This window comes from Lygodium microphyllum, chromosome 19, assembly GCF_053477565.2.
Source record: "Lygodium microphyllum isolate KBCC chromosome 19, Lygodium_microphyllum_v1.1.10, whole genome shotgun sequence".
NCBI lineage: Eukaryota > Viridiplantae > Streptophyta > Polypodiopsida > Schizaeales > Lygodiaceae > Lygodium > Lygodium microphyllum.
In genome coordinates this window covers 43,170,581-43,185,624 of record NC_141153.1, presented here as the reverse complement: position 1 = coordinate 43,185,624, position 15,044 = coordinate 43,170,581, and the positions used below count along the sequence as shown (strand labels likewise).

The 15,044-nt window shown below is 42.3% G+C and overlaps 1 protein-coding gene across 1 annotated transcript in view; it reads left to right on the top strand.

The window, feature by feature from the left end:
* The window catches only part of LOC148019795 (uncharacterized), a 100,717-nt gene that overhangs the window by 20,082 nt on the left and 65,591 nt on the right, over positions 1 to 15,044 (top strand). Inside the window, exons 5-6 of the mRNA XM_087699970.1 lie at positions 11,144 to 11,290; positions 11,397 to 11,647. Of these exons, the coding sequence (XP_087556096.1) occupies positions 11,144 to 11,290; positions 11,397 to 11,647 (398 nt within the window). The remainder of the gene's footprint in view (positions 1 to 11,143; positions 11,291 to 11,396; positions 11,648 to 15,044) is intronic.

Below are 15,044 nucleotides of genomic sequence, written 5' to 3'. Positions count from 1 at the left end.
GCATTTGGGAGTACATGTATGTGACCACGAAATCCATGAAATACCTGCATACAGTGAATCCTTCTTCCGTAACATGAAACGAATGGGCCGAGTGAGAGAGCATTCAAGGTAGTAGGAGTCCAAGGCAGCAATGGTAAGAAATAAGTGAGCATTGGTAGCATAATTGTCTGAGTCACTTTGAGGCGAACATGGAAGGGCCAAGCTTGCGACTTCCAATACAGAAACTTAGTTGCTAGTTTCTGTGAAATCCACTGTAGTAGTTGTTTTGGCCGAACATCAACACCCAACGGGTACCCAAGATGCCTGACAATGGAACCACGGGAAACCACCTGTCCTTGCCAGCCCAATGACTGTAAATCGGACTCCGTGCAACTGAGAATGGCTGATTTGAAAGCATTGATACGAAGACCAGAAGCATGGTCAAAGAGCTTCCAAACATCTAATGCCTTGCGAATATTATCCTTGTCCGCTTGCAAAATCATAAAGCTATCATCCGCCAAAGATTGACTAATGAAGTGTTGACCAAAAGGAAGAGACAATTTGGCCAACTGAGTAGAAGTTGCCATGGAAGCTAACATCGAAAGAACTAGATGAGTTGCCAAGGCAAAGAAGAGAGGACTCAACGAGCAACCCTGTCTCAAAGAGCGTGCAAGGACAAAGGGCTCTGTAACACCACCGTTTAGCATCACTCGCAAAGAAGCCGCAGCACTAATGGTGTAGATCAAGCGGGATATCCAAGTATCAAAGCCCATAGTAGACATAAGTTCTGCAATGAAAGACCAGTCTAAATAGTCAAAAGCCTTTTTCAGATCCAATTGAATCAAGACCACTTCTTGACTAGAGTGCCTTGCATAGTCAATAGCCATTTGCACATTTAAGCTATTATGTAGAATATTGCGACCCTTGATGAAACCATATTGAAGAGGATGCACAACGGCCGGAAGATGCTTGTGGAGCCGATTCGCCAGCACTTTGGAAAAGATTTTATACGTTGAACCCATCAAAGAGATTGGTCTCCAATGTTGCAACATTGACGGCGAAGGGACCTTTGGAAGCAGTTTGATAAGACCTTTCCAGGAGGAAGGCATGGACCCTGTTTCCCAAACCTGCTGAAACATAGCCATCAATGGCTTCACTAGTTGGGTAGCCGAACTCTCAAAGAATTCATTGGTGAGACCATCCCAACCAGGACTTTTATCCTTGGACAGGCGTAACAAAACCTCCATAACCTCCTCCTCACAAATATCTATCTCCAACGCAGTTTGCATATCAAGTGGAACTTGATGTCGGACCAGATCATAGAAGACTGAACGTGCCTGCGTAACCTGGTCAGAAGGTGACTGAGAAGAACCAAAAAAATCTAGAAAATAATTCCGGTACATAGTGACAATAGTCTGAAGGCTAGTGACCATTCGACCTTCTGAATTCTGGAGTCTAGTCATATTTTCTCGAGTAGGAGAGGCATGCAGAGCACAAAAGAACTTATGAGTTTGACAAGCACTATCTTGCAAATTCTCAGTCAAATTTTGCAATTTGGCCTGCTAATAAGATTTTAACTGAAACTCTTTAATAAGATCGGCCAAGCGCATCGCCAGTGACAGCAGAAAGGCATGGTGAATCCCATATTGCCGAGCAACCCGCTGCACATTTGAGAGCAATCGTTCAAAGGAAGCAACGCCCTCAGTGGCGAAGTCTAATAAAAATCTATCAATCAATTGCTGCATATAGCCTCGAAAGATTGAGTGCTTCAAATAAGACGAGTTGAAATGTAAAGGGAGTCTATCTAGCAATTGCTTAAAATGTGCAATGGGTTGTGCAAGCATTTCAAGCTGGAGAGGGAAATGGTCTGACAAGGCATATTGCTGCAAGACTGTCATTTCCAGCATCTCAGGAAGAAAATCATCATCCTGTATAATGTACATTCGGTCCAACCGCGACCATGTAGTTGCATACTGCGCCAAATAGAAAGTAAACCTTGTAGAAGAAGGGTGGAGCCAAGACCATAGATCTTGCTTAAGTACCACAAGCGCAAACGCATTTCACACCCGACTTTTCGGCGCGTCCATCACCGAATGCTCGGAAGTGGACTGTGAAGAATCCACACACATATTAAAATCCCCCATAAAAAAACCCCGTCTGCCAAGTGACAAGGAGGTCTTTAAAGAATGCCAAAGATCTCGGCGTGATAAAGGGTCATTCGGAGCATAGAGGCCCAGCAACCATAAGATCTCTCCTTCAAATAAAACTTCAACTACCACAAAGTGGCCATGTACATCATTTTTAATAAGAACAGGCTGATATTTCTCATGCACAATCATAAGCACACCTGAATAATGCCTTGCATGAGTCCTTGCATAAAATAAGCGAAATCCATGGCAATCCACAACTTTTCTTGCTTCACCATGGCTCTTGTGCTCAACCACACACAAGACATCCCACTAATTCTCATGCAATACGGTCCACATGGCATGTTGCTTATGGCGAGAACAAATGCCGTACACATTCCACGTGGCTAACTTCATGTGTATTCAAAAAGAAAATTAGGAGCGAGGCACCGCTTGCCTCGATTTAACCTTATCTGCTAGAATGTCAAGAACACCGTTATTCAAAAAATCAGCTAACACGGCAAAAGAGTTTTGACGGCCAGCTTTGGAGGTAGACGGAATATCCACTGTCTTGGGGATGGAACGGGGATAATGACGATCCCATGGTGTAATCACATTCCCTCTCGTATCAAATGCCAGCTTAGCAGGTGGGCCCTTGGGACCGTCTATATATGCTTTCCGAGTAGATTGATTACGGGGAGCGGAAGGAGCCATAGTACGCACAGGGTGCTCTGAGGACAACATTTATTTCCTGCGCATATAGGTGCGCATGGAATCTTGTGAGACATTAGGCCCAGTATCCGCCAAACCAGCATCAAACTTTTAACATTTTTTTGGACGTGCCTCAACCCAATCATTGCCATGGGAATCCAATCCCGAAATAGGTTGTTTACCTTTATCCAAAACTTTAGGTGGCTTGGTTGCATCCTGTGGAGCATCAAGCACCATGTCTTCCATAGGGAGCATAATATGCTCCTTGTTTGAAGACGGTTGCTTCTCTGGGCATTCGGCCATAAAATGTCCCAATTTTCCACATGAAAAGCAGTGACTTGCAAAGTTGCCCCATTTCAAACGAAAGTGCAAAGGATGCATGTCAGAACAATTAATCTGAAGCCATGCAAGCCTTTTCCTAGCAGTGTCCCATAACATACACAAACGGTTACGATTCATGGCCCTTAGGCTTGGGGGGACCGGCACAGTTCTCACAACGGCCATGGCATCCTTTAACAAAGGCCAATAGACGGCTGGGAAATTTTCCACTTCAACCCACACCGGGCATTCACGTTGAAGCAGGCGCTGAAAGTTTGCCATAGGGCGCCATGGCACAACATGGACCAAACGGCTATCAAAGAACAATGGCAATTTAGAGAGGAGATCCGCTCGATGCTTCTCTGATTTCAACAGCACCTCATAGAAGCCTCGGGGCCCAACAAAAATCTCCTCAACACACTTCCCTTGTAGTAAATGGTGCAGCCACTGGCGAATATGGGAAAGCACTGGGATCCTGCCAGTGAAGAAGAGTATAACAATACGGTCATAAAACACGGAAAAAGAGCGCAAGACATTTTTCAGGTCCACCATGGCTTCAAGAACATCCTCAGATCCAGAGTTTGAAACAGCTTCATGATTATGTTGGACATAATCGCCAAGCAGAGTGTTGGCAAACTCCAGCAAATGCTCCCAGTCAATATCCTGCGAATCCAGAGAATCAGAGGCAACTTGCGCATAAGAGCGGTCCTGATGACCCATTGTCTCTTCCGAAGCATGCTTGGAGCATTTGCTCGCCCGCAGGCTGAAAGTCAGGAGTAGGAGGCATCTCCTCTGTGCAAGGAACCATATCCTTTGGTTCCTCTGCATCAGAATTCGGACCAAGGGCTGCCACCGTTTGGTCGAGAAAAGCCATATCTAGACCAGCCATACTTCACTCTTGTCTCTCTCTTTCTCGCTTTCACTCACTCTCTCTCACTCTCTCTCTCTCTCTCTCTCTCTCTCTCTCTCTCTCTCGCGTCCCAGCTCCACAGGAGCACAGGGGGCGCAGGGCAGGCAGGAAGCGCTGAGTAGAAACGATTAGGGTTGGGGCGTGTTCTCTGCCTCGCGTATGGTCCGTCTGAGTCGGATGGCCCTTGCTTGCAGTAGGGGCGGAAACGAGGGTGCGCAGGGTAGCGGGTTAGGCACAGGTGAGGCGTCAACGTGGCTGCCTCAGCCCTGTACGCTGACACAGAGCAGGCGACCACAGGCGGAGTACGCTGCATAGATTAGGCGTCGACGGGGCAGACGTCAACGGGTCAGACATAGGTTAGGCGGCGACAGGGCAGTTTGAAAGGGCGCTGCACGTTGACGCAGAGCCAACGACCACAGGCGGAGCAGGCGGGCAAATGTCAGGCGTCGACAGTGCAGTTTGACAGGGCGCGCAAGTCCAGGCGACTGCAGGGGTAGTGATCCGTAGGTCAAACAGGCGGTGGTAGGGCTAGGCGCACAGGCGATGACATGGCTGCACGCTCCCGACGTTTCTCTTCTCTCTCTCTCTCTCTCTCCCCATAACATGAATCTCTCTCTCTCTCTCTGTGTCTCTCTCTTTCTCTGCACATTAAGTCTATTTGAAGTTGTTGCAATGGAGTCGTTTGTAGAAGTCGTGACAATCTTGATGGTCTCATTTGTACCTGTAGGGCTGCACAGTAGTCAACCTAGGACCACACACCTTCTTGCAGCAAATGCATAGGTCTTTGCTTTGTCAAAATGTGTGAAAATAGGATGTTGGTCTTCCAACAAGGTGACGATTGAAGAATTGGGACCATCTCTTTTTTTCGTGAAGATAATTGAATTAAATGGAAATATTTACATCAGACCATTAGGTCAACTAAGAAAAACAGAACAAACACAAATCAAGCCGAAAGGCCTCTAAGACCATAACATACAAATATCACACAGAAAGCATAGCCGGAGTGAAGCAAACAATATCCAACCAAGGAAGTAGCAATGTTAGGAAGAACGAGGTTAGTTGAAACCATAGAGGAGATTTGCTATAACAATAAAACAGGAACACGGGCCACATGACCATGGATATCTGAGGTAGAATAAAAAATGAAGGCATTTTGAGTATGCCAAATATGCAATAGAGCTTTCCAACTAGGGAAATGGAAAAGGAGTGATCTAATTGCAAGGTGGACATAGAAGGCATCCTTCTCGTAATCCACAAACAAGCTGATACCCGTTGCTGAGTTAGTGGGGACCACACATGGGAAACAAAACTCCAAATTTGTTGAGCAACAGGGCAAGAGACGAAGAGATGAAGCAATGTCTCATTGCATGTAGTACAAAATACCCAGCGATCACGGGAGATCTTGCGAGCACACAACACATCCCTAGGTGGAAGACCCCAATAAGCAACCTTCATATGAAAACTTTACCTTGATAAGGAATCTTAGACTTCTAGAGTTGGAGAAGTCTTTCTTGCCACTTTTTTTTGCTGTTTCGAATATGCTATATTTTATTGGCCTTTCTAGTGACCCATCTCTTGACCTCAACCATCCGATGATAGATCTAATTAGTTGACCTGTTCTCGAAATCATCAGGTAGCACAAACATCCAATCCTGCCAAGGAGACGAGGGTTGTAAAGCAAGCAATGGAGAGTACCTTAGAAGTTGCTTTTGTAAGGACGACCAAATGTCATGATAGCCATGAGGCACTTGAAAGTACTAACGAATGCACCATAAAGAATAAAGACGAGGTTGCCAAGGAATGACACCATCATGGATTGCTTGCAACCTTGAGCAAGCCATCTGATTAAACTTTTCTCGTTGCGAGTCTTTATCAAGCCAGTCCAACAACCTGGAGGTAGCCAACACTTCTCCTTGCAGTGAATTCTCCTCCTTACGAAGATCAGAAGGGTGCCAAACTGCGAAATGCAAAATCTCTTGCTAGGATGCAATCAAATGAGAAAGGAGAAAAGATTGGGAGACCTTAATAGGCCTTGTGGAATTCAACACATGCCACCAAGAAACTTGAATAATCGTGTGACCATGCAAGATACCAATCTTTTCAATGAAAAATTTTGCAATATTTGTCCAGGATGACCACGTAAAGCGTGCAAAAGTGCCAATCTCAAAGCAACCATATGGAAATTAACATCCAATAAAGTTGCTCTCCCCATCCTTTTAGGAGTAGTCACATGCTAGGAAATATATACCTGGCTCAAACGATTTCATTTCTTTTTTCACAACATGAAGTGGATACCAGTTTCAAAAGAGACTTCTTAGTCCAAGGAAGTGAGGGCAGAAAAAACAAGACCATATTGATCATGATGCATTGAGCAACTTTAAGTCTCACATGAAGAGGTCAACAACCTTGAGATTTCAAGTACATAAACTGATCATGTATACGGAATGACATCCAATCAAGCAAGGTGCGAGGAGCTACATCCACACCAATGGGATAACCCAAGTGTCGGGTAATATCTCCTTTAGAAATCATAGCTTCTTGCCAATCCAAAGCTTGCGAATCACTTTCTGTACAAGAAATCAGTATAGATTTTTGAGCATTAATATAAAGCCTCAAAGCTAAAGCAAAGAGATTCTACGTAACCATTGTCCGATTCACATTAGTTCGATCAACCTTGAGAAACCTAAAGGAATCATCAGCCAAAGATTGATCCAAAAGTTGGACATCACTAGGAAGAGACAACCCGACAATCTCGCCTTGATCAACCAACTTATCCAACAAAGAGAGCATTGGGTGAGTGATTAAGGCAAATAGCAAAGGATTGAGAGGACAGCCTTGTCGAGAAAATGCAACAAGGCAATTTTATCAATGATTCCCCCATTAAGTTAAGTACAATACATGCCACAGCCCCTTGACGAATGATATCAACAAGAGAAGTCATATGAGGACCAAAGCCCATTGCAAGAAAGACTGGCTGATATGATTAAATGCCTTTTCAAGATCAAGCTGAAGCATGACAACTTGTTGGCTAGAGGCTTAGGCATAATCAATCCCTAGTTGAATATTCAAAATGTTATGCATGATATTCCATCCCTTAATGAAACCATATTGATGTGGATGAACCAAGTTCAGAAATACTTTCTGTAATCTATTGGCAATGATTTTAGAAAAGATTTTATACAAAGAACCCATAACAGAAATGGGTCTCTATTGTTTCAAGAAAGTTGAAGAAGGAACCTTGGGCAACAACCGAATCACTACAATCTTCCAATTTGAAGGCATCAAACCAAAATTCCAGACTTGCTGACATAAGTGAGTTAATGGGTCCTTAAGCTGCTCAACATGGGTTGAAAACAACTCATTAGGAAGTCCATCCCAGCCAAGGCTTTTCCTACGTGGTAAATGGGACAGCACATCCTTCACTTCAGCCTCCCAGATATTAGTCTCCATCAAATCAACCCATTCAGGCTTAACTTGATTACTAATCAAATCACAAATATATCAACAAGCAAAGAGAATGGCATAAAAAAGAATCTCTTGTGGACCCAACAAAGATTTATGTATCAACGAGTAGAGAGAACGGCATTAGAAAGAATCTCTTGTGGACCAACAAAGATTTATAATAGTCGATGCGTAACCATATCACCTTGCTCATCCAACAAATGCACAACATTTTTCCGAGAGTATTTTTGGCATAAATGAGCAAATAGCTGATGAGATTGATAGTTATTATCATGTAAAGCTTCTGCCCGGGCCAGCAATTTGTATTTAGCATACTCCTTTTAAAGAGATTGAACTCTACATTTTAACCATTCAATGCATGTAACCAAGCCATCAGTAGTATCCCCTAATTGATACAGAGACAACGAGTGAGCCAACAAAGTTTGTGAATGTTGAAATTCAGCTCGAAAAGAAGCATGCCGAATACCATACTTTCGGGACAATGCACGTGCATTATCCCTAGAAACAACCCATGCTTCCATGCCCCAGATAGAACCCTCGAGCTAAAAGAAGCAACAAATTGTTGGATACACTCCAAAAACTGATTTTGCAGCAAAAAGATTGATTGAAATGCAGAGGCAAACGAGCATGCAAAGCCTTAAAGGCATGAACCGGACTATGAGTCAATTCCAAAACCAAGGGATAGTGATCTGACAAGACATGTTGTCGCTCCACCCACATATCAATCACTGTTGGAAGAAAAGAGTCGCTTTGACAAATGTATATCCTATTAAGTCTGGCCCAAGTATCTGGATGTTGAAGAGAGCGATGAGTATATCCAAACTATGAAGGATGCATCCAAGGCCACATGTCTTTTTTAAAAGAAACAGTTGCTAGTGCATTCACAGCAGAAGGGGGGGTTGCAGAGTACTACTTTGTTTAGCTTTACAAAGGAGAATATAGGTATGGGGAGGTTGAGGTTTCCCAATGTCCCAAATCGTATAAGCCGTGTTTCTATTACGGGAGGCCAAATGGGGCTCCATGAACACCTTGCCAAGGGATCTCAAAACCAAAGGGAGAAGTCTCCAAAGATGTGTAGGAAAATTAACTACCTCCACCTAGATTGGGCATGCTTGCCTAAGAACTTGTCGGAACTCAGCCATAGGTTTCCATGGGACCATATGGACCAGTTGACCATCCAAAAACAAAGGAATACGTTGCATAATGCGGGCATGAACATCCGGAGTACGAAAAAGGACCTCAAAAAACCCCTTTGGTCCATCATAAATCTCTAGAGGAGCTTGCACTTAAGAACATCATCATGACGTGCATCATCACTCACAAGCATGGATTGTAGCCAAGCGCGAATCCGAGCAATCAAAGGAGTCTTGTCCGTAAAATAAAGGATGGCTGCCCTCTCATGAAAGGCAGTAATCTGCTGTAAAACTAGGTCAGTTCCCATGACAGCAACCACATGATCCCCTTTCGGTAAAGAGCTCGCTTTACCCTCATTAGCATGAACATAATCAAACATAAGATTGTTGGTAGTGGCAAGCATGAACTAGAAAGACTCATCAGCTTGTGAGCAAGAAACACGAATACCTTGCTGAGGCAAATTCGGAGCACACAAAACGGGTTCATCAACTGTCATCTTACGGTGTTTTCCCATCTCATCCCCTTCCATCAACTAACCAGAATCCTCAGCCAAAGAGTCACCATCCGACTCGATTGATTCTTTCTCATCCCCATGCCCGATATACTGGTCAAGAAAAGCCACATCAATACCACTTGACACCTGCATATCAGCCATAATAAAAGCCCAACCTTTGTGAGTGCTGCGCAGAATAGCAGACGTGACAAGCACTGTCTAAGGTAATAATTGCAGATCTGCACTGTATTGGAGCTCAAACCTGAAGGTCAAACTGTGAGTAATGCCTTGTTTGTAGACACACCCTAGGTCAGAAACAGGTCACTTTCATTGTACACAACAGAAGAAGAGCAGAACGCCATCATTGTACAAATGGCCTCATGGACCATCTGTCTGTCTGTCTCTCTCCCCTTGTTTTTCGTAAAGGGGAAGTGGGCAGCAAGCGGGCACCAGGGTGGAGGAGCAAAATGTAGGCCTAGAGAATGTGTGGGCTGCCTTAGAGTGGCCGGCCTAGTAGCCTATTGTCCACTTGTCCTAAAATATCTGCCATGCAACTGCAATGAACTCCGCCTGCCCTTAAAAGCATACCAAGGATGGAAAAGATGATGGACATGACTGGTGCTAGAGCTCCAACTATCCTTGTCTGACCCAAAGGGCTCACAACCAAGAGATGGACATGGGAAGAGACATGAAAAGGCATGACTACTAAGAACCTTGAATGCCCAGCCTGGCTTCTTATAGGTTTTGGCTAGTGGAGATCACTTATCTTGGGGAACCTCAATTTTGGGCCTGCTACTGATTTCATGTGGCTGCCAGGTGGCCCTTGGGTCCATTACAGTGCTTGTAATGTGTCTATATTGTCCACTGTTCTAATTTTGTGTGTGGTTGAAAAATTGAATATTGTCAACAACCTGAACTTGTGAAAAACTGCTTTTGTTATGCTAGCAACCAGCCATGGCCATAGACATGTAACAGTTCTTTCGGGCACTGCCATGCAACACGTGGGGCAAACTAGCCCACAATGAATGCAGCAGTAGACAACTGGCAACAAGATGTGCACATGTTCAGGAAGGCAGGCAACAAATTGTTGCCAGTATTCAGAAGAAGACCAGAAGATGTTCTCAAGGCCAAGACATCATGCAAATAGCTAAGCTTCATTTGGAGTCTTGATGAGTGTGGGTGTTAGTTTGGAGGAGGTTCTCCAAAAGTTAGATATCGACTCACAATTCCTGGCAGACCAATGGGGTATTTCTGGGAATTTCAGAGGTCCTTTGTAAAGTCTATCCATGGCGAGACATCAATGGACTAAGGACATAGTCACTATGTTTTAATCTTGCCCAATGTGATATCACAGCCATTGTCTTTGTGCTTCGCTCAATAGGATAGAATCTTTCCCTTCCTTCTGACTTGGTTCTGAAGCCTTTTCCTTATTCTCTTCTCTCTATTTTATGCTTAAACTTTTTAGGATTCCTTGTCTTTATGATTTTGGTTCTTCCTTTTCTTATTATTATGTCGCTCGATTGTTTTCCAGGGTAAACCACAACTTCTTGCAGGGGCAGGAATATTACAAAATTTTTAAATGATGTGAATATCCACTAAGCAGAAACCTATTAAAGTTGTCGGTTACTTCATCTCAGTACTTTATTATCTTTTTCATGCCTATTTATAGATCTGTGTGTCCTGCACGTAGCTGTGAAATTCAGATCCAACAGCATTGCTGTTATGTGGTGCAAAATGCTGAATGCTAAATTGCCTGAATGCCTTGAAGCATCACCCAAAAAATGAAGCGTTTCTTATTGAAAACTTTGGTTAAGGCTGGTGGACCATATTCTACAGAAATTGCAAAGTACCTTCAGTTGATTCATTGCCCTCTTAATGATTTCTATTTGCTCTCATAAATGTTTGGTCAAATGCTTTGGTCAAGGCTTGTGCACCACCTTTTACTGAGGTTGGAGAACCTTGTTTGACATGTCTTTCACTCAATAAAATTTGTTTCTAACTCTGTAACAGCAAGCAGACAACTTTTTCAAAAGAGCAGTGGAACTTTCAAGTAAACTTTCAGATTTACCAACTGCGCTGCGATTGCTTGATGAGGCACTAATAATCAGTCCTTACTCAGAAGTTCTGTTAGAGCAGAAAGCACAAGTTCTACTCTCGGTATGTGTGTTTTTGTCATTGCTGATTTGACATCCAATTTGGAAAGGTGGTGTATTATCTTTATCTTGAAAATTTTGCTGAACTTATGGTTTTAATGAACTCACAGCTTCAAAGACATGAGGATGTTGTGAAACTGTGTGAGCAGAGTTTGTCCTCTGCAGAAAGAAACCACAACATTGTTGCCAAGAAGCAATTACACAAGGTGCAGAAGTCCCCTTTAGGCTGTATTACTCCCTATATCAAAATCTGGCGGTGTCATTTGAGTGCCAGGGCCCTTTTTCATCTTGGAAGGCTGGAAGAATCACTTGATTTGCTACAGAAACAGGATGATGCAATTACAGCTTGTTCTTCTAACGTGTAAGTTCTCACAAAACAGTTTTCCAATTATCTCAGTTTTCTCCTTAGGGAGAGAAAAACATATTCCATTAGGTAAGTGCAAAAGACAAAACGAGCTGCAAAGTACATAATATGTAGGTTGAATTGCCATGATCTATTAGTGCCATAGAATTACTCTGGGCCAATCATGAAGGCATGGGCCTTGTTTTCAGATGGCCAAATACTCCAATAGGTGCCCTTTTGTGCTTGTTGAGGTGCCCAACGACCATGGAGGGTATGGATGAGGTCAGCCCAAAGTAGTATTTGCCCATTGTACCTGTCTATGATGAGCTTCCATATGTTCCAGGAAGTAATGGTGCCAATCACTCCCACCCCTAGCATACCCAGGTCCTGAAATCAGGGATAAAAACTTGTATATGACATCGTGTGGCAATGCCCAACAAGACAGCTTTCATACAACTGTTTGAAAGCCTTGGCCACTGGATCAGTCTCAACCTTCAAAAGGCCAATTGAGTACATCTGCTTAATTGATGTCCGGTATTTCAGAATTTGTGGCTAGTGACTCTCACCTGCCAATACCAAAAACACGAAAACTGAGAATATTTGTCATTAAAGCAAAAAAGAACAAGAAAACCAATCTACCTAAACCGAAGGTCTTCCAAGCTCTTCTCTTGCACTGCTAAGAAAGCTTGAACGAGATAAGATCTTCACCACCACGCACCCAACACTAAAGGCCTTTGTGCAGGAGATCACAGCTTTGCCCAAATCCCTATCAATTGGTGTAGAAGAAAACCCTCTCATAAGATTGTAATAGATCTCTCCTGGATGCCACAAAACACAATAGGAAGAACATAACCCAATAGATGTGCTCAAACTAGCCTCTAATGCCACAATACACAACAGGAAGAACACAAGACCCAATAGGAGTGCTCAAAGTCCAAACTACCCTCTAGACCACATGATCAAGCCCAACATAACATCTCTCTGTTTAGGACAACATTGCCACTGCCCAAGACAATATCGCTTGCCCTAGAATAGCATCATTTTCTCTTGGACAGCATTGTCAACCTCAGATCAGGTTGCAGATTAGGCTGCTAGGCCTAGAAAACCACAATCTCCCTTGCAAGGTGCCAGACTATGCCCAGTGCTTTGATAAAGCCTATGTCTGGTAGGAAAGCTGCGTTTTCTTGCCTTTCTAATGTTTTCATGCTTTTTGTGCATTTTGCTTGCTTTTTAGCAATTAAATTTAATAGTGAAATGTAATTATTTGGACATTCATTTATTAAATTTAAGTATCTTGGCCCAAAACTTTGGTCCATGCCAAAAAATTCAATAAATTAATCAAAACTTTAATGATAGTTTCACATTAACGTTCATGTAAATTGTATTAATTAAATGTTGCACACAAGCATATACATTAATCAATTTATTGTTGCTTCGCAGAACCTTAGCCACTGATGAACTTGCCTATGTTCAGGGTTGTCCATATAGTATGATCCATCCAGTCCCGTCAGATGCATACAATCTGTCCAGTTTCTGCCCTGTTTTGTAAAAAAAAAGAGTTGGTCTTTTTCAAAAACTGATTTTTAGCTTTACCCTTTTTCTCTTTATCCTTACTAATCTTTACTTGCACCTCATTTACCACCTCCTCCTCTTCTACCTCTCTCTTATAAGCTCCTCTACTCCTCTCTTGGATCTCCTCCATCCACTTCTCTCCACCTCTCCATCCTCTTCTTCCTCTTGTGTCTCATCCCCTATATGTAGCTCTAGTTCTATTTCCTCTTCCTTTATCTCGTCTTCTTTTTCTTTCCCTACCTCTATCTATATCTCTATATTCTTTATCCCTATCACAATGTCTAAGCCTCTTCATGAAGCCTTTGCATTACACACATCTCACCTTGAGTCTTAGCCTTCAATTTCTTTTTGTATGTATTACTTTTTGTACTTGTCACTTGGCACTTGTGACTTGCTATACCATGATCAATGAATCATGATCTATCATTGCAATTAGCTTCTTTTTTTTATCCATTGTATATGTTTTCAATCTTATAAATGAAATTGGATCTTGGAAATTACTTAGGACTAGAGTTTTGGATTTACATTTTGTCTCAACCTCTCATGAAGTTCATGACTCATTATTGAAAACTAAATCAAATACATTTGTGGTTTGTAAATTGTATTAGTATTGGATGGATAATGCCTTGTGACACTTTATCTCATGGATAGCCACTTGTATGTTAAAACAAGTACTATCTACTAGCCTAACCCTTAAAATTTCTATGTGTTTTTTAATGACCATACGAAACAACAGATTTTATCTGACACTTTTCTGTGTACGTTCGGTATCGTACCAAGTCTATGGATTGAATGGATTGTTCTTGACTACCTTACCTATGTTGAACACAATTCATTCAGTGTCTTGGACTTGCTCCAGCTCTTTTTGGACCCGCCCAAACAGCTAGAGATAAATCGCATTCCTGTTGCGTATCCTCCTAATACCTATTTAAATATGGAAAGCTTCCTTGATTGCATCAAAGTTTGGTATCAATTTGAACAACAAAATCAGCATCTAGCAAATAGTGCTTCCACACATAAAAAAGATGAATGACAGCTTAAATCTCTTTCTTATAAACTTGCAATTCGTTTAAGCATCTTGCAAAATTCTACTCTCATAGGCTTCCACATGTCCATCGTGCATGTGAATTGCACTAATACTATTCCACATGAAACCGCCCTTCCTTTTCAAGAAAGATTGGTGGAACCTTGATTTGTACTAATTATAGTAAGCAACAAATATAGAAATGAACCAAAATTAACCCTTTACCATTTGCACGAGACAACTGATACCAATTGGCTCTATGTAATATTTTTTTAATTTGTTATTCGAGAATTTTGTTGTACAACCAAGAGGTAGATCAAATTCCCAAGAAATTGGTAGGCCATGCCACAAACTCAAGGAATATATTTGAGTTTCCAATCCTAGCAAATCAAGCACAATCTCTACAAAATTTGGAGCCACTTGTTGCTCCAAATGACTAGTAGCAGTAATCCTTAATTTGCTCCTTGATTCTAAGCACTCAGGGAGCTAAATTGAGTCTTCAACCTTTGCATGCAAGTCACCTTTGCTGTAGATGACTAAATGTGTTCAGATCTGTTGAACATTCATTGTTCTTATAGTAGTAGGGCTTTATGCATGCTTGAATTCTTTGTGCATGCATTCCAAGATAGTCATGCATGTAAGGCTAAAAAAGGTGCATTACAATTTAAACCTTAATTAGCTCTTTAAAACACCCCCCAAAAACTAAAAAATTACCAAAGTTTTTGTGTCCTATAAGCAAGTGCCCAAACTTTGGGAGGATCCACATCTATAAATAGGAGGTTGTCCAACCACTTGTTTCTAGCCTTATTTTGTAGGTTC